This window comes from Lytechinus variegatus, chromosome 13 (genome assembly GCF_018143015.1).
Source record: "Lytechinus variegatus isolate NC3 chromosome 13, Lvar_3.0, whole genome shotgun sequence".
NCBI classification, from domain to species: Eukaryota; Metazoa; Echinodermata; class Echinoidea; order Temnopleuroida; family Toxopneustidae; genus Lytechinus; species Lytechinus variegatus.
The window spans coordinates 32,829,257-32,850,582 of record NC_054752.1 but is presented as its reverse complement, the minus strand read 5'-3'; the positions used below and the strand labels follow the sequence as shown (position 1 = coordinate 32,850,582).

Sequence of the window (21,326 nt, the reverse complement as noted above, 5' to 3'; positions counted from 1 at the left end):
ACCTTTCTTGGTTTCATGTTTTCTTTCAGATTTGTTTCCACCAAGGCGTGCCGGAACACTTTCAGTTTTTTTTTTTTTTTTTGGGGGGGGCATTATGAAAAATACGAGACATTTGACTTCCTCCTGCTCGTACGCACGGGCGTCCGTCGATATAACACATAATATTTTTATGAAAATATGCACCTTTTTTCTTAAAAGTTGATGGAGAGGGGGAAAATTAATCGTATCAAGTCGGGGTATTCAGTAATGAGTACAAGAGAAACTATATTTCACTGATTTTCATGATTCATCCCATTTGATTAACTCATCTATTCGTGTTTTGGGGCTAATCTTTCCCTTACGCATTGCTTTTTGGCAGAAGTTCTATGGAAAATGTACTTTTTTTCACACAAACTTTGAGACACTCTGTATTCATTCCCCCATTGCTCGAGAATGAATGGGCAGTTAACGACGGGGTTAAAGATTTATTGAGGAACGGAATGTATATTTCATGAAAATGAAGCCATTTCCCCATTGGATGTTATCTTCAATACGTGTTTTTTAGATGAAGTCAGTTATCGAATAGGCTCTCCTGGCATTTGAGGTCTCTATCGGTGACGTCACTCAGGATCGTCATGCCTGGACCATCGGCCAGGCAGGGGTCGCAATGGTATATGATTTATGCATAATGCACTCGATATATACAATAATCTTGTCCTCCCGTTCAAATGAATGTGAAACTCATATAATTTCCATCAGAGCATTCAACAGGAGTACTGTAGTACACATTTCTTTGTTATAAGTGAATTAAAGTCCCTCCAGTGAGTTTGCCTCACCCCTATTGTGAAAATGTATCACCCCTAAGTTGTAACACAGTCAGCTGTTTGCACTCAGGGTCACTCCGTGACCTGTGTGTGCGTTCAAGAGTTGTACACGATTTTCTGTCTCATTTAGGCAGAAATCTTTCATAATGGGGGGGCAAAATCCCGAAGGGGGCACAATATTTTTGAAAGCGTGAGATACGGAAACGATCGAGCGGGAGAGGGTGTGGTTGAGGGTGTAAAAATTGAGTGTAAAAGTTGCGTTTCTAAGAGCATTCAAAAATAAATTTCTTGAGAATTAAACAGTCTTGGGGTTCTTTTTGATCCTGTTTCCTCCCTTCTGACCCAGACTGGTGTTTCTTCATGATCAGGGTCGCAGTTCCAGCAAATTACGAGCCTTATTTCAAACTCTATTGTTTTAAACCAATGTAATATAGGCCTTTTAAAGACTTTAAGATGACAAACATGCATGACCGTATGCATCCGGGGGCCACCGATCGAGAGGGCAAAATTCACCCAAAGTGTGCACGAAATCTTTCAATTTTATTCTAGAAAATGCAAAAGCTCCCCCATCACCATGGGCGGAAATCCCAGGGGGACAGGGGGGACGCGTCCCCCTACCATTTTGGAAAGGGGTACATAATATCAAATGTCCCCCTACTATTTGTGCTCTTTTATTATGGAAAAAATACATAATTTCAAATCGAAATTATATCCTCGAATTTCGAAATATATATAAACAGATAGTTTTTGTTAAGAACTTGGTTAGGAAAAGAAAAGGCATACCGGCCCAACTATTCTCCAACTCTCATCTAGCCCTTTATACCAGCCAAAGAGTGATGACATTGATGACATCGATGGCCATTGTCAATTTCATAACTAATAAAAATGATGAAAAAAGAAAATCGCCTCTGAATTTAGTGCATAGACGGTTAGACGAGAATGTTCCATACCCAGTAAAATCATACCTTTGTTAATCCAATTCACTTTCCCTTTATTCCAAATTTACTTGGAATATACTGAGAATATTTTCATTGTTTGCGTACTCAGTATAAAGAATAGTTTTCATGAGTTATGATTAATCCTTCACAATGAACTTTAACTATGCTTTACCCCCCAAATTTGTTTTTAAACACTCTATTAACGAGACTTATACTCCATTTTTACACAAAATTCCTGCCGTGGGAGGGGTCATCATAGGTAGATCAAGGGGCGAAGCGGCGGAAGGTGAGGCGAAAAATAAGAAGAAAGATAGGACCGGGAAGAAAGTTGAATGATGGAAGGGAGGTGAATAATTGGGAAAAAAGAAAACTTTCAGGACATGTTATAAAAATAATAAAATCGCTTGCGCTTTGCATAAATACACAGCCATCTTTTTATTTCAAAACGTGCTTGATTTTTTTTCACTTTTTTGGATCGAAATATATAAAATCAAATCATTTATCTAAGAAGATATCCATCTTTTTCATAATTTGTAGGTTTAGATATTAAAGAAAATTAGCTTGCCATTCGGTTTTAGTCTGAAATGTATTCATTAAAAGGTTAAACGTTATCACACTGTAATAAGATGGAAAGGGGCTTTTCAAAAGTATGTTTCACAGAGGAACTGTTCGTCAAAAGACGCCAGGCTTACTATGATAATGTCATTGCTCCGTCAGGGGCAAAATTGTTCATTTTTGACAATAGACATGACAATTTTTGGGCGTAAAAGTGCCTTCATCGTATACTTTTGTCCTTTAATTATTTAAAAATTTATCATTTTTCTACTTTCAGGGGGGCACATTGGGGGGGGCAAAATCTCGTTTTGCCCCCCAAAAAATTTATTTGGGGGGGGGGGGGCAAGTGCCCCCTGCCCCCCTTGCTTCCGGCGCCCTTGTTAAAGATATATAGAGAGAAATAGAGATGGGGTGGAAATTCCACCCCATCTCTATTTCTCTCTCTCTCTTTCTCCCGACAAAAAGGACAGGGCGCTAATTTTAATCACCTCATATTAGCAGAATGATAAATTTTGAACTAGAAAATAAAACAGACATTTATCACAATCAAATATGGGCATGTTCAAATGGGTCGCTTGATCAAAGATAAAAAAGGACACTGCAAAGGAACTTTCACTATGAAAAGGGGCTAAGGGGGGGGGGCAAAAAAACAACTTTTTTTAAAGTGATTATTCAACAAGATGTACTTGAGGAAGGGGAACATATTAAAAATGGGCACTGAAGGGATCGGGGTTCAACGGGCACGCGGTTTTGTAAACTAAGACACGTGATCGATCTTTCCAACACTCCATCTTCCCAACTCATCAATCGCCTGAACTCGCTCTCCAACGATGAACATTTTGACTTACAAAAAAATTAGCACAACATATCTAAGTTAGACATTTAATGGTGGAAACTAAAAGTATAAACGACCCAAAACAAACGGTGGAATGGATGCAGCGCACATGGGCAGTTTACCGGAGAACCACGTATGGTGCAATAATACGTTTGCGATTAAAAAATAGTTACAGGCATAGTTTGTATTTAAATTATGAATAAGACTTTGGGGTAAAAAAAAATAATGATTTCATATTTTTGTGCATATCAGCAGCATGATTATTATACTTTGTATGTTGGTATGCCATTACTTCTATTTTTCGAACGTTAAGACTGTATCATTGCGCGAGTGAACCCATTTTCTTGCTGGACGGACAGAAACTATGCATGCATCGCGGTCCTTGCATGCTAAGCATACCGTAATTTTTATTCGCTTACTTTCCTTATTTCAAGGTCGATTTTCTTCGTTCGAAATTGAAAATGGACTAGTATTAGATGTCTGAATGTAATATGCCTTTGAAAACGTGATTAATATCGAATACAATAATTTCATTCCGAAGATCCTTCTACAGGCAGACAAGTCTTACGTAATAGCACAGCGTTGTTTATCATTTCGTCCTTGGCTCAACGCTCATTTAGCTGGCCTGTGGTGGTGAAATCGAGACAAGGGGATTACCTGGCCAAGATGGGTTTATCGGGGTTGGAAAAGTTTCCAAACGCGAATCGGGGTATAAAACCGCAGTTTGCAGTCCGAAGTGAGGTCGAGAATCAAACGGGACATTTTCGTAATGGAGAAATAATTATCATGTTTCTAGAACAAATTAAGTCAGAAGAACTGTAAATGGAGAAAAGAGTGAAGGAATTGACAGTTTAACAAAGATTGATGAGTGTGAGGTGAATCTACATAGTTGACCACCCAACGTCATTGGAGACAATATTGGATTTAAAACTTTGGTCTTTTGTCCGACATAGCCATCAACCAAGTACCCATTGGATGGCTAGGTCTCTTGTCTAAACTAGAATTTTAATCCACACTTCAATGGAATGTCGTTCTTCATGATATTTGTTCCATATTCGTGGCAATTATAACGTACCAATCAATTCGTAAAAATTATTTCATCTTCCTATTCTTCAGGAGGAGATAAATGTTTTTATTGGTGAATGGGTTGACAACTGGCACTCCATAGTAGTGTGTTCTGAGTTAACCCAGGTTTGGGTTAGTGGCAACCCCTGCAATGTTCTTTAATTATTTTTTTTGTTATAGAAAATGTGATCATGTTCATATTTTTTATTGTTAAATTCTTTTTATGTACTATGTATTTTCTTTGTTATTTTTTATTTGAAAAAGTTGCAGAGACAATGATTGAAATGAAATATGAAGGTTTAAAAATCATGGCTATCAGAGTACCATTTATTGTGTTTTCTTTGCTCTTTTAAGCCTCTGTATCAATGGATCATTCCACTGCGAAGGGGAGAAATGCAACATCACGGACATGTGCCCGGAGAACCAACTCTATGACCAGCTGGCTCCGGGATGCCCTCAGACCTGCGAGAGTGTCGCCCATGGCTTCACCTGCAGTGTAGACGCTGGGCCAGGGTGCATGTGCCCTGAAGGATATCTGCTTGATGTAAGTGTGGCAGGGTAGCCACATTAGCTCTTATGATCTATTCTCCCAGCAGACCATGCATGAAATAGTATGTTATTTTACCCTTCTCCATTTAAAAAAGCTTAATGTTGAGCTAGGAGACAGAGGTTCCCATTTTCAGGTCTTTGGTATGACACAGCCAGGGATCGAACCCAAGACCTCCTGTTCATGAGGTGGGAGCTTTAAATAAGCGTAATTTATACAGGATATCTGCAAAAACCATGGATTCAACTGATGCTTTTGAAAACCACCTTTGTGAATTTGGGCCAAAAATTTTCAATAGACTCCAGCTCGCTTGTACACAGGCCCAGTGTCTACCAGGTTTCATGAAGTACTAGGTTATCTTTAAGTTATTTCTCTATTGTTTTACATTTATTCCTTACTTTTAGTCCCCCTATTGCTTTTATACATTGGTCATCGGCATGATATTTTCTGTTCATGTATTGAAAGATTTCAAGAGAATTTCAAAGAAGCTTATTATGTATGAATTAATTGAATCATGAAATTAGAAAGTACATGTACATTCATAATCATGCTGAGACATTTTGGCCCGTATTCTCAACATAGGTTTCAATTGCACCATGGTACAAAACCATGGACTATGCAGATTTTATAACATAATTATGCTTATTCCACCGTGTAAACAGAGTTAAATCCAATTAAATGTGTGCTTTCGGAAAAGTGCGCTTAACTCTTAATGTGTCATTCGCTGTAATCAGTGAGTGCCATATTTTTTTTTAGAGTCTATATTTAATTGTTTTATTTATTAAAAAAGGGAATCACTCCTGAGACAATAATGTTAAACCTCTTGACAATAAGCTGAACTGAACAATGGAATCACTCATGCATGCAATGCAATCCTCAAAATGCAATAGGCATAACAATAGCTGTATGACCACTGCGCGAAAAAGTGTTCTTGGCACTCCAGTGGATGCACAGATATGTGTTCATGGCACATTAAGGGTTAAAATTAAGCCCATTAATGAAACAAATCTGCCTAGTCCATGGTTTTGTGCCATGGTAGACCCTACTATTGAAAACTATTTTGAGAATACCGGCCTTTATTTCGTTTTATTGCCTGAAAAAATAGTTTTCCAAAGTTTGATTCAAATTTCAATTGATAAATGCTTCTTTGTGCACTTTTTCACTGTGCTTCCTTCATCACATTTCCCCAAGAGTATTTTAAACATAAACTTCAAATGTACATTGTGCGATTTTAATTTCCTTTTTGTCTTTTAGGGTGATTTGTGTGTGCTGCCATCCGAGTGCCCTTGTTACCATGGAGACAGGCGATACGAACAAGGTGATGTGGTTCACATTGACACATGCAATGAGTGGTGAGTTTGAGGCGTTTTATTTTATTCAATTATTGCAGCTCAAACGCTAAATTGCCATTGAAATTCACAGTGAAGGAAAACAAAATTACACAACAGAATAAAAATACATGTTCATTTTTACAATAATTTCAATTTACAATGATGATCTAAATTTACAAAATCCATTCCAATTAATGATTCTAATTTCAAGAAGAATGATAATTACAATTCACAATGTTAATTCTAATAATAGAAACAATTTAAGTAGACAATAAGATATATATATTTCATTAAAATGAGTGTGAATCGGGATAAGAGTGATGATGGTTAGAACATGGGGTGGGGGGGTATAAGACACCAAAACATTAATAAAGTGGTCATTAATTGATGTACTAGTAAAAGGTGGTATTGTTTCAAAGAAAATATATGCCGTGTTTTGTTGAATAAAATTAATAAATCAAGACATTTGCCATTGAATACGATGAGTCCAATATCGACTGTAGTTCAACATACATAGATGATTTCTCAAGTGGATATAAAAATGGTAATCAAGGCGAGATTACTACAATTCATTGTGGAAGTGCATGTAACTATTACAAAGCAAAGTAAACAAATCCCAGGTATATTCTATCATCATCTATCATTTTGAAGCCTGATAAGATAGGGCATGATACTTTTCCTGTAGCTTTCTGTGTGGCATTTTGGGGGACTGTTTCTGGGGGCTCTTAATTCAGACTGTTTGAGGGGTGGCTAATGTGGAAAGAACGTTTCAAGAAACATGCAAATTTCAAGCATAGATTGACACGTCTGTCATACAAAGTTGTAAGACTAGACGATGAGAGTGCACTATGATGGGAATTATAATCTTGACCAAAAATGATGCGCATTGCCCTTTTCTGGATGGATTCAATTTGCTTTGATTCATTTGCTGATAGGGACGAGTTCCACACAGGTGCACAATATTCTAGCGCCGTGGTGTAGTGGTTCAGACTCTCGCCTTGTAACCAGAGGGTCGTGTGTTCGAATCCCACCATGGCCTAGCGTCCTTTGGCAAGGCGTCAATCCACAATTTGCCACTCTCCACCCAGGTGTTAAATGGGTACCCGGTAGGATGCGAAAGCCTATGTAGTATGCCTAGCAATTGAGTCTTGAAACTCTTGTTGGAATCCTTTCCAGGGAGTGGAGAAGGTGCATACATTGTATGTGGGCATGCAAGGATCCGATGACCGGGGTAATGATATATCTGTAAAGCGCTTCAAGACGTTCCGATGTGTTAGGCGCTATATAAATGTGGAATATTATTATTATTAGTAGTAGTATGGGTTGTAGATAAGAAGTGAAACTTGTTATTAGAGGAGCCATACGTTCAGGTTTATCTGTTAGATGAGGTATATATGTACCTTTTACTAATTGTTTCAATGTAGGAAAACTTCAGGGGAAATTTTCTAAAGAAGCTTATCTTTTTATATGTCTTTTGAGCCGGGTGTCACATTTCTTTTTTTATTTCCTCTTTACAGTTACTGTAATGGATCTCATTGGTATTGCACAGAGGATGATTGTCCAGGTATGAATATATACAGTATTTCATTTAACCCATTGACTGTTGGTTTTTGCAATTCATTCATACTTTTTTCATTTTTTTGAGCCTAGTATTTTAATTATTGTCTGATGTGCATACATGTAGATAAAGTTTTAACGGCTTTTGCTTCTATTTGGTTGTTTTTATTCTTACAATGTAAATCCTTTAAATTCATTTTGCATTTGTTATTCGTTAAATGAAATGGGCCTAAACTTTTTAGAGATCACAGGGGTCCAATTTGTAGCTAGTTATTTTTGTAGGAGACAGTGTTCATGTTTTACATTATTGTTTAATTTTGAAATATCTTTGATAATTGTTCTCCTTGTACCAAATTATAAAAGAACTTTAGTCGTTGGATGCCCTAAACTTCTTTCAACACTTGATAGTGCATGCACAGTTAACAATTGACAACACTGTATGCAGCCTGCTGGCTTTATGTACACTGTATCTCTGAAGAAAAAACATTGTATATAAATCTAGACAAATATAGACAAGTATATTCATGAAATAACTACTCTTGATAATTTGAGAATCACCAACATATTCTTGCTTGGAACTTCAGGTTTCCTAACACTACCCAAAGTTCTTCAAACACATTCACTGTACCAATAACGTGTGTATGTGTTTTATCTAGGTTTGTGCTCTGCTGTGGGTGAAGGTCACTACACCACCTTCGACGGCAAGAAGTACACTTTCACCGGTGACTGCCGCTACACCCTCGCCCAGGATGTCAACGGGACGTTCTCCATCGAGGTCGAGAACATCCAGTGCGGTTCCAGCGGCGTCACCTGCACCAGAGCCATAGAGATCATCTTTGAAGATGACTCCACCATATTCCTGGTCCGGGGAGGCGAGGTGACGGTGAACGGAGTCCCGGTCTCGTTGCCGAAGTACTATTCGGCCTGGAGCATTGAGCGATCCGGGTTCTTCTATGTCATCTTTGTGAACTTTGGATTGGAAGTCTTGTGGGATGGAGGTGAGGAAAGATTTGTATCAAAACAATGATAATACAATGCAATTTATTTAAACTATACAACTGTATGCATGCCTTATTTCAATTCAATTCTTTATTCCATTTCCATTCAAAACTTAATACAAAGTAATATACAAATCAAGTACAAATTTACAGACTAGCATTCTTACTTCGTAAAACCAAAGAAAAACAGTATATTGAGCATAAATGGAAATGAGGGGGGTCCACTAAAAAAGCAAAGTTTGTAAAGTGTGGATCCCCTTGGAAATGAAGAAAATATAATCGACTTATTCATATATGGGTACATATACAGGAAAGAGAAAAGAGAAGGACCAAAAATGTCAATCATATTAAAGTAATATTCGCTCTTGATTAATCTGGAATGCATTATGTGGTCGGAGACAATTCCGTTTATCCTCTTGCATCGTGATCCTTATTAAATGATTGCATATAGTTTATAAGCTAATTCTCTTATTCTTTCTTGTCCAACGCACAATTCATTGATTATTATTGATATATAAAACAAATAATATGCTCTGTTTTGTAAATAATTTGAATTACATACATACATGTATGCCTTCACTTTTTCTTCCTGAACAGTCCTAACAATGACTATGATTTCAGGATTATTTAAAGTGTGTTTTGTGTGTATAATAATTCTTATGCCTGCCACACTGATAACTATCTTATTCATATTGTATCGACCACAGGCACCAGAATCTATGTCTCGGTTACTCCAGACTTTGAACAGCGCCTCTCTGGTCTGTGCGGCAATTTTGACGGGGACCAGGAGAATGATTTCACGGCTCGTAATGGTGCAGTGGAGCACAGCAGCGATAACTTTGCTAACAGCTGGAAAGTAAGCAGCGGTTGCCCAGAACTCTACAAGGAGGACCTCATACACCCCTGCAGGGTAAGCTCGGTGGCCGATCTTGATGGGAAAAAACTCATTTTATCTTGTCTTGTCTTGGGTTAAGTCGGCATATGCAGACTTGCTGTACTCCGCCAACTTTATTGATGTGTGTGTGAGATCACCAAGTAAGCAGGTCACTTGCTAGGTTTTTGAGTGAGTTTGGATTTGAAATGAGGTTATCAATGTTGTGTCGATGTTTGCATTACATAAGTTTGGAGAAAAGATTGACAAGTTTTTATTGGGCAAATTCTTAGACAATCCCTCTATTTATACACCATTCTTATTTTCTCCACTCTTTTGTCACTTAAGAAATTCTCAAGCCATGAGAATATAATTTTTTTTCACTTTTCACATGAAGTATGACAAGTGAAAAAAATTCATGCCAGGAAACCACCAGATATTCATATAGGGTGTCCGAGAAAAATACATCCTTTATACAGTATTTCTATATTATGCATTTACAGTAAGTCCTGCTTTCACATTTTGCAATTTACTGGGATGTGGATTTGATTAAAACTTTTCATTTTTCAGGTCTAATTTGATTCAGGTTGTAATGCAAATATGCTGTGTATGAATTTTGAGCAAGCTTAGCATGACTTAACGAATAATGGCCAGTTTTCAATCATAAATAATTGGACTACTACTCAGACTTCTCTATGCTGTACTCAGTAATGCTAGTTTGAAAAGTTTTAAATACGAATCTTAATTTTTTTATGCAGGTGAATAGTCATCGTGAAGCTTGGGCTCAGCGTCGATGTAGCATCATCATGTCCAGAACGTTTGAACCATGCCATTCTGTGGTTGATCCAGAGACGTATCTTGCGAATTGTATCTATGATTCCTGTGGGTAAGTTTATACGAAGTCAAACTCTGACTAACAGGCCCCCAGTTTGCAGAGTGCCCTCTATCTGTGCATACACATATCTGAATGATTCTAATCAATTGAGTATCTGAATATAAAAACGACCCAAGTTTTTGGCGAAATTGAGTTGAATTTGGGAAATTGTTCCTTGTAATAATAATGGTATATTTACCAGGGTAGCCACTTCAGTTACGAAAACTGATCTCCCAGTGGGCCCTGCTATTATTATTACCTGGCTAAGCTAGGCTACCGATTAAGGTGCACACACCTTTTTGAGGAATTATTTCAATGACTTATACAATGACTCATCTTGTGTATGAATGATAAATCTGAAATCATCTCAGGAATGCCTTTAATAAAGGAGGAAAATCTGGTATGAGCATAAGTAAAGCCCAAATAGTGCCCTCTCTTATTACTTCTACAACTTAATACAGAAGTCTATCATGTATATGAATGTAAGAATGACCCAAGTCCATATGATTCTAAAACCACCACACAAAATGCCCCACTCACATGTAACATGAATATTGATGCTCATAAAAGAATGTATACTTAAATTTGTTTTATGATGTTCTCTGATGTCTTTTGGCCAAATAAACTTCAAGTGCCCGAATTTAAAAATATCCTTTTTTTCCCTCAAAATTACGTCCTATGGACTTGGGCCTTTTTATAATAATATACTTAATTGAGAAAGGCAAAAGTAAAGCTTTCTCTTTAAAAGCATGCATGGCACTACAAGTGATGGGCCTGAACATTTCTCCTTTTATAAATAGGAGAAAATTTGGAAGAGAAATCCATTACCAGAATTTTTTATGGTATTTATCCTACATATATGGCTAACAAATATATTTCATTACTATATTCCTTCAGCTTTTAACCCTAAATCTCCCGGGGTATTTTGATTCTTGTCATTCCCGGGGGGGGCCATTATGGCCCCCCCCCTAAAGATCTCGGCCGCCGATCGCACGAGCGACGCAAAAATTTGCACGCTCGTAGTGTGCAATGTAATCTACAAGGCTGTATGGTTAAATTTTCCAAAATAATGAGATTTTATTTTATATGAATTATGCTAATTTATGCATAAATCATACTTTTTGCTCTAATTCACTAAATAAAGCTCCTAGAATGCTAATTTTTGGTAAAAATTTTCTTTGTAGCATTCTTAACAATCGTAATTCAAAAAACTTTGGTTTGGAAATAAATTTCTTATGTATTTTATTGTTTTATGAATTTCTTATGTATTTCATTGTTTTTTACTTTTTGTTTTTTATTGTTTTTTCAATGGAAATTGTTCCAGACATAATTCTGATCATAAACAAGGCAAAATTAATTAAGTTTAATCAGTAAAAGTAGAAATAATGATACATTTATGAATTTTGGCTAAATACGCAATTTGCATTGGATTTGTACATGAAATCACGTTTATGAGCAATTTTGGGTCTGACATGCACTTGCATAATGTTGCGTAATGTCGTAACCGCATACCCGGGCGTCACAACTTTGGTCTCAAAATTTGCGCGAGACTTGAATGTAAAAAGTCAGTGAGCTGCGAGGTGAAAAAATTTCGCGCAGCAGATATATCGCGAAAATTGTTGAGGGGGGGGCCATTATGGCCCCCCCCCGGGAAAATTAGGGTTAAAGAAATCAAAGTTATGGGAAATGTAGAAACAATAACAGAATATAACAGAAAAGGGGATATTCTTATAACAAGATTGTCATTAATCCTATCGTAACATATTTTGCTCATCTGTTTTCCACTAGATGTGACTTGGGTGGTGACTGTGAATGTCTGTGTACAGCTATTGCAGTGTATGCCATGGAATGCTCTAGACATGGATTTGATATCAGATGGAGGTCCCAGGATTTATGTGGTAAGTATCCACATAAATGCAGTCAATTCATAAATGCAATCAATCCATATATGTAATCAATCAATCTATAAATGTAATCAATCAATCCATAAATGCATTCAATCAATCTATAAATGTAATCAATCAATCAATCCATAAATGCAATCAATAAATTCATAAATGCAATCAATTAATCCATAAATGCATTCAATCAATCCATAAATGCAATCAATAAATTCATAAATGCAATCAAACAATCAATCAATCCATAAATGCAATGAATCAAGTATATTGATATCTTACAAACATAGCATTGAGGGAATATCTAATCATGTATTGTATTAGAGTCACATGTTTGACTATGACACTTTTTAGATCCACTATGTCCATATGTAACAAAGATTACATTGGAGGTACATGTATTATCTAATCACACATAAGCGGTAGTATGTTTGGACTATGACTCCCCTATATATCCAGTATGTCCACATCTAATAAAGATAGCATTTAAGATAATATCTAGTTATATACTGTATCTGTAGTCAAATGTGTGATTATGACCCTTTTTATATCCAGTATGTCCACATCTAATAAAGCTAGCATTTAAGATAATATCTAGTCACATACTCTATCTGTAGTCAAATGTATGATTATGACCCTTTTTATATCCAGTATGTCCATATCTAATAAAGCTAGCATTTAAGATAATATCTAGTCACATACTCTATCTGTAGTCAAATATATGATTATGACCCTTTTTATATCCAGTATGTCCACATCTAACAAAGATAGCATTTAAGATAATATCTAGTCCCCTACTGTATCTGTAGTCAAATGTATGATTATGGCCCTTTTTATATCCAGTATGTCCACATCTATAAAGATAGCATTTAAGATAATATCTTGTCACATACTCTATCTGTAGTCAAATGTATGATTATGACCCTTTTTATGTCCAGTATGTCCACATCTAACAAAGATAGCATTTAAGATAATATCTAGTCACATACTGTATCTGTAGTCAAATGTATGATTATGACCCTTTTTATATCCAGTATGTCCACATCTAACAAAGATAGCATTTAAGATAATATCTAGTCACATACTGTATCTGTAGTCAAATGTATGATTATGACCCTTTTTATATCTAGTATGTCCACATCTAACAAAGATAGCATTTAAGATAATATCTAGTCACATACTCTATCTGTTGTCAAATGTATGATTATGACCCTTTTTATATCCAGTATGTCCATATCTAATAAAGCTAGCATTTAAGATAATATCTAGTCACATACTCTATCTGTAGTCAAATATATGTTTATGACCCTTTTTATATCCAGTATGTCCACATCTAACAAAGATAGCATTTAAGATAATATCTAGTCACATACTGTATCTGTAGTCAAATGTATGATTATGACCCTTTTTATATCCAGTATGTCCACATCTAATAAAGATAGCATTTAAGATAATATCTAGTCACATACTGTATCTGTAGTCAAATGTATGATTATGACCCTTTTTATGTCCAGTATGTCCACATCTAACAAAGATAGCATTTAAGATCATATCTAGTCACATACTCTATCTGTAGTCAAATGTATGATTATGACCCTTTTTATATCCAGTATGTCCATATCTAACAAAGATAGCATTTAAGATAATATCTAGTCATATACTTTATCTGTAGTCAAATGTGTGATTATGACCCTTTTTATATCCAGTATGTCCACATCTAACAAAGATAGCAATGAGGGTTATATTTAGTCATTAAACATGTTTGCCTTCAAATGACCCATTTAAGACCTATTACTTCTAGCAGAGATACATGTAGCCATAAAAATAATACCATGTAACTGTAGTCACATGTTTGAATATGAATTTCTATTCCATTAAGTATATTCATACCTTGCAAAGAAAGCATTAATAACATCTATACAGTGTGTATCAAAAAAAAGTTTACACTTTGAAAAAGCCCTGGGAATTGAAAAATATACAACATGTGGGTGATTTTTTCATATATAATCTTGGGTTTCGGTCTCATCTATCCAATGAAAGTAAAATTTTTGACAGAATGTTACGCTTGAGTGAGCACTGTCCATTTTTTGTAAAGCTCGCAGAAATCTGTTTGCGCAGAAATGCTCATTTTCATATTGTGTCAAGGGGAAAGGGTGAAATCAAACTTACCCTGCAAAACATTTCTCTTACATTTCCCTTGCACTTTTAGTCATTTGAAATAAAACGGATAAAGTCAAGCATTTTGTACCAATTTTGCCACCCAAATTGAAATTTCAACACTTAGTAAGCACAACCTTTACCCTATTTGTGCCAGCTGGATCTGGGGGCATAACTGAATCTGAACAAAAGTTTACATCAGACATCCCCAGCAATTTTTCACTAAGTTCTTATCATTTAAAGTGGGTTTACATTTCATTTTTCATTGATACTTGTTTCTCCACACTTTTCCCAAGCTTGACATAGATTAACAAAAAAAAAATCAAGCCTAAGCCATTTCATGTAAATCACAGCTCTGTGTAAGAAAATATCGTCACAATGGCCTCGGTGTGTTGGGGAGTGGTGTGGGGCGCAATGCACTCTTTGAAGTATTTTGTGCAAGGAAACAAGTTACAAAAAGGTAAAAGATATCCTCAAATCAATTTTACTAGGTAAATTCCACGTGTTCTTCATGATTAAGGTCTACTTTTATTCGCATAACTATTTCAAAGTTCTGCGCAAATCATTTTTCACTAACTTTTCAAAAGTAAGTGGTGCTCACTCAAGCGGAAATATTTTTCGACAATTATAACATCATTTGCTTAAATGGATCTGTACCAATGTTAAAATGTGGAAAAATCTTTACGATATTACAAATGCATAATTTTACAGGATTTTTTCTAAGTGTAAACTTTTTTTTGATACGCACTGTATAGTCATCGATATCTCTAAGCTAATATTTTACGAAGAATTTTTGAATGATCTATGGATATAAGTATCTAATAAATACAGCATTGAAGTTATATTTTCTAGTCAATTTATATCTCATCACATTTATAAAAAGTACTCCAGATACACTTGTGACTATGACTTTTGTGTTATTTGGAATATTCACAGTTTCGACAAATTATTGAAATCAATAACCCATCTTGATGTGTCCCTATCAATTTTGGTAATGTAGCACATTTTCATCTTGCAAAGAAAGCAATGAAGGTATTATTTTGCAATGCATCTTCAGTCTTCTTACAACTATAACTCTATTTATAATCTGGCATATCCGATGTATATACCTAAGTGCAGTAGACACTTATGGTCTTCGATATATGAAAAATATTTGTTCTGAATATTTGTACAAGTCACGTTTGCAGCTCAATCTAACATTAATTTGAAGTTATTTCTGTTAATGATAAACTTGTCTATTTCTTTTGGTAAAATGCAGCTGTTCAATGCAACGCTGGTTTTGAGTACAATACTTGTGGTTCAACCGCTATTGATACCTGCGCATCTTTTGACCGAGATCAAATAGGATTTGGAAACTGTGCAGAGGGATGTCACTGCCCTAATGGGACCTTGTCTGAAGGTAATACTCATTAATCATTCATTCAATCAGCATTTTCTCTCTTATGAAGGTTTACTAATTGTCTAAACCAGGGAGCCCAAGAGCCCATACCCACGGGACTAGGGTAGATTATGGTCAAAATATCTAGCAAAATAAATTGTGAAAACACAAATTATGCACTTACTACGATTATATGGATGAAGGTCTGTCCTGTGGCAGTATCGTGACATCGAGGCATAGACTGGAACCTCAAAAAACATGAAAAAGTTCTGTACCTCTCCTAAATCTTTCAAAATTCATTACAAAATGGCCGATCGAGACTGGGGTAGGAGAGAACTTTTCGTTTCTTTGAGGTCCAGTCTGTGCCTCGATGTCAGGATACTGCCACACGATAGACCTTCATCCATAATCCATAATTGTGGTAAGTGCATAATTTCTGTTTTCAAAATTTATTTTGATCATAATCTACCCTAGTCCTGTGAGTATGGGTAAATACACGGTGAGCTCCCAGCTCCCTGGGTTACTAATTGTCATGCAATGATGACATTCCTTCACTTCTGTCTTGAACAGAGGCTCCTCGTTCGCAACTGTCTTATTACTTTCTTCTTTACCATGTCTTTCTATGTAATCTCTGGGAGCCGTTTCATGAAGTTGCTCTTAAGTTAAGAGTGACTTTAAGAACGACTGGTGAACCTTTTTTTCTCGCAAACCATCGCCAGTGAATATATCATTTACCACAAGAAAGGATCACCAGTCATTCTTAACTTACGAACAGCTTTATGAAACGTCCATCTGGGGGCCGTTTCATAAAGCTGTTCGTAAGGTAAGAGCAACTTTAAGAATGACTGGTGATCCTTTCGTGTGATAAATGATATGTTCATTGGTGATTATTTAGCGCATAAGAAAGGATCACCAGTCATTCTTAAAGTTGCTTTTAACTTACGAACAGCTTTATGAAATGGCCCCCAGATCTATTTTTTCATTTACCAACCACTTGCACCATTATTTCCCTTTGAATTAAATTTGGAATCTGAAATTGTTAATGTCATTGATGTCATCATTATTCCAAGTTACTGTGTGATATTAAAATCTGTTTAAATGTTAAAATCTTGACAGATGGTGAATGTATTGCCAAGGTTGAATGTCCATGTCACCAGGATGGTATTGAATATGCGGCAGGGACTGTCACCTCAATCAATTGCCAGAACTGGTGAGTTGAAACTGCATATCCATTATAAAAACATCCAACCTGATTGGGTTTCTTTTTGGCATTAAGGCACTCTACAAAAACCTTTGCTGATTTCAAATGCAGGAATCCGCCAAGAATTTAAGCAGTGGCTTTTTCTTCATTTCGTACTACCATGTCTCGAAATGCTAACCTTACTCGCTGTACCACAATCTCATAATTCATGGGGGATCGATCATTTCAACATGCTGGGCCATTCTTATGGAATAAACTTCCAAAGAAATCCACAAGATTTCTAGTCTCACCACTTTCAAAAGTTCTCTTAAAACCTGGTTATTCACACAAGCTTTTAGGTAATTGTTATTCTGCCCCTCTTTTTAGTACATGTAGGTTTTCTATCTTCCTTCCTCTCTTTTTCTTTTTCCTTTTCTTTTTCTTTTCTTTTTGTTTCTTTATTGCGCCATGAGCGTCTTTGGATACTGGCGCATTACAAATGTTCATATTATCATTATTATTAAAGGATTGGCAGGAAGATATTAAAAGGTACATGTAACTGTTGAATTTTATCATATGAACAGTTTGATTCACATGTACACTTTGTGAAAATGATGTATGGTATGTTCTTTCTAGGGTTAAGCTTTCAAATAAATGAAAATGAAATGCTTAGGTGACATGACTCCCACTGTCCCCTTGATTTTTTTAAAATAAGAAAAATGACACCGAAGAATTCTCTCTTTATTCTGCAATTTCATTGTTTTTATCACATTCCATGTGGTTATTTTCAAAAATCATCTTATTTCATCTGCTATTAATTCTCCTCTACTTCTTGACCAATTACATGTACCGGTACATTAGATCCTAAATTCTTATAGATCAAAATAAATCATTGCAAAACTTTTCACCACATATTGTACATTAGGTCTCTACCATATACTTGATCTTAAGTATTAATGATTTCGTTTTCAGTACCTGTCATGCTGGGACTATGGAGTGCACAGGAGAACCTTGTGAAGGTATGCAGGAATCATGCTTAACTTTTATTCTTAAAATCTTTCAACACAACTTGACCTGTTTATATAATGCTTTTACAACAACTTGTTCTTACAGGAGACTGCTAATATTTCCATAAAAGGTTTATTATGATTTATTCATCTCTAACCACATGAATCCAATAGGCAATATGCTTAATAGTGACAAAATGTTCATCAGATTTCTTACGAAAATACCTAATTTTCTCCACATTTGATAACAAACACCAAATAAGCAATTCATCTGCAGTTATTTATATTCTTATCTTTAAATACTCAATTCGTTTTTCTATTCTTACATGTTTAACATTTATTCCTGTAATCCAAATGTCTCAAATTCTTATGCAAGCTTCCAAAACTTATGTACAGATTCTTATTTGGAGTCTTAAATATGGCTTTTGCATGTTTTCCCCACAGTAACATGTGGCATTCTAGAATACATGTGTGATAGTGGACTATGTATTCCTATGGGCTGGTTATGTGATGGCCTTGATGACTGTGGAGATGGCACTGATGAAACAGATTGCAGTGAGTTTAATTCATTCGTCAATTTAAGTACATTACATTACATTACCATTATACACCTTCATCTACTTACTGTAAGCAAAGATATTACAAGGGGAAGATCGGATAGTACATAGAGCACGTAATGAAATGCTTGGGAAGAGCGCCCTACAGCATTTAGGAAGTAAAAACCTTTTTTGAGCTTGGATATCGCGATATGGTTGTGTACAAAACATATGAGAGAAATGGTGAAGGAAAAGATGATTTTTGCATTCAAAAATTATTTTTTTAGCATTAATCGAGCGTTTCAAAAAATCACCGAAGTGTCTGAGCTTCCCCTTGTATTATCTTTGTTTAAAGTTGGAAACAATCATAATGTGCTCTTTCACTTTAAGATCATGGTCATTAAGATACCTTGTCAAAAGTCAGTTCTATGTCTTTTGCTTGGAATCTCGCAAAGTGACATTTCATTACCAACTCTCACACTTAATCATAGACAAGGCAATGGGGAATGCAGGAAAGTTGCTAGATCCGCCCTTTCACACAGTAAAAAAAATGTAATTTGAATGATTCCAGTGAAAAATAAGGCTGATGACAAATTATTAGCATGTGGGAAACCCAAATGTAACATGATTAGAATTCCAGTTAAGTTTCACTCACATTAAGGTACAAATTTACCACGTGAAAGGCTTGACCTCCAAAACATCTTTTTGTGGGCGGAGCTTACATTGACCTTTCAAGCACTTCCGTGATGATAAAATTGTCATGCACTCATTTTAGTTTGTATTTGCGATGCAGTGCATTGATTGACATGTCACCAAGGACACATACATGTACTGCCTTCATGGGAATTTGAATTCAAATCACAGTTTTTGAATGAGCGTGTGAAAGGTCTGATGATTCTAAATACTAATTGCAATCATCATTATGATGATAATTCAAGATTCACGTGTGAAAAGGCCCTATGAAAAGTTGTATAGTGCTGTTATAGTTGGATCCCTGCACAAGGATGCAGTAAAGACTTGAGAAGGAACCTTAATGACTCTCGCCGCATTGCAGAACAAAATTTCTATTTGCTGATGTGGTTTACGGTACACCATGTGGAGTGTTATAGAAACAGTGGATAGAAGAAGAGAAGAAATGGATAGGCGAGAAAGTGGAAATTTTAGAGTCTTCAGACGGACAGTCAACCTGCCCAAAGCATCCAGTCTCTCTACTACTCATCATCTCTACTCGCCGACTCAAGCCAGCATCTCCTCATTAGCTCTACTACTCATTAAGAGTCTCTCTACTAATCATCTCTACTCGCTGACTCAAGCCAGCATCTCCTCATCAGCTTTACTACTCAAGCTGCTCTCACCCATCAATTCCTTCTGGTTTACAGTCCTTTTCAGGACTACTTTCAAGAAAGAATACTCTCAAATCTCCACTTTCTCACCTATCCATTTCTTCTCTTCTATCCACTGTTTCTATAACACTCCACATGGTGTACCGTAAACCACATCAGCAATATTGTACATGCCACCATGCAAGCCTTCAAACAACAACCAAAATTTCCATTGTCAACTTTTTCATGAACTCATAATGGAATGAAAAGAATTCATCACTGAAAGCCTGTTTAGTTTAGGCTTGACAAACTAATTATCTTAGGAAAATATCAATTATGATATCAGGCCCATATACACCAGTGGTATGCACTATGCATTGCAACTCTAAATATCTAGCTTTTTTGAGCTGTGTCGTAAATGTCTACATATATTAAATTGCAAGGCTTCAACACTCCAGAAATTATGGCCCTAATTCTTAAAGCTGGTTTTTAAAAACATCGCGTGAACCCATGGTTTATGCAGATTTCCTGCATAGATTCTGCTTATTTACCGCCTATATTAAAAAAATGTCCAATTCTGATTTGCACTTTTGTCACAGTGCTCCAAATTGACTCCTGTTGCTATGGTTAAGTACGCTATTTTATTCATGAGTCCACTGTTTTGAATTGATGAGTCCACTCTTCATTTCACTCTTCTTCATTAATGAGTCCTTTGTGAATTTGGGCCAATATGTTTGGTCACCCCATATTTAAAAATTTGCTTTTGGGGGCTTTTTTTCAAAACCAATTGCCGAAATTTGTAACCTTGAATAAGCTTCACCACTGCAATGGATTGGGAATTTTGGGGGTTCTTTTTTTATTTTCCAGGGCTCTTGTTAGTATTTCAAGGGCAAAATTGCCCCGAGCCCCCTTGTATTTTCCCTGCTATGAGCTGGATATCACAGAGTATTTTTAAAAAAAAACATTCTTTCATTTTCTCAGCCTTTGAATGTGATCCTGATGAATTCCAGTGTGTAAGCAGTGGTCTGTGTATTGATGGTAACTTCTACTGTGATGGAACACAGGATTGCACTGATTCCTCTGATGAAATCGGATGTGGTAAGTGGAAACGGGACCCATTCAAGCCTGTGAAATCAATAAACCTACATGTACGTACCTCAGAGGATCTCATGACACTGTTTCACCAAGTGGTTACCTATTACTGGTACAAACCTTGCCACCTGGCGCTGGAAAATGCTGGGGCTGGCTTGATTGAGCTTGATTAAAACAAGTGACAAAACTGATAATATTCTCCCAATTTTTGAAGTTTGTGTTTGACCCACCTAATACACAATTTATATAAAAAAAATCTTCATTTACATTATACTCTTATCTTTTCATACTTCACTTATTGATGGTGATATAATTGGTTATATCTTATCTTCTTGGGTTCCCCATTCATACATGTAGCACAAGAAGCCATCAATATTCATGC

General features: G+C 36.0%; 1 protein-coding gene across 1 annotated transcript in view; it reads left to right on the top strand.

Annotated features, from left to right (window-relative positions):
* Positions 1-21,326, top strand: part of LOC121426017 (mucin-2-like) — a 95,806-nt gene that overhangs the window by 39,512 nt on the left and 34,968 nt on the right. The window contains exons 17-28 of the mRNA XM_041622146.1: positions 4,551-4,740; positions 5,998-6,095; positions 7,592-7,638; positions 8,288-8,629; positions 9,337-9,539; positions 10,259-10,386; positions 12,163-12,272; positions 15,688-15,828; positions 16,924-17,017; positions 17,960-18,006; positions 18,439-18,549; positions 20,834-20,950. Coding sequence (XP_041478080.1) covers positions 4,551-4,740; positions 5,998-6,095; positions 7,592-7,638; positions 8,288-8,629; positions 9,337-9,539; positions 10,259-10,386; positions 12,163-12,272; positions 15,688-15,828; positions 16,924-17,017; positions 17,960-18,006; positions 18,439-18,549; positions 20,834-20,950 — 1,628 coding nt within the window. The remainder of the gene's footprint in view (positions 1-4,550; positions 4,741-5,997; positions 6,096-7,591; positions 7,639-8,287; positions 8,630-9,336; positions 9,540-10,258; positions 10,387-12,162; positions 12,273-15,687; positions 15,829-16,923; positions 17,018-17,959; positions 18,007-18,438; positions 18,550-20,833; positions 20,951-21,326) is intronic.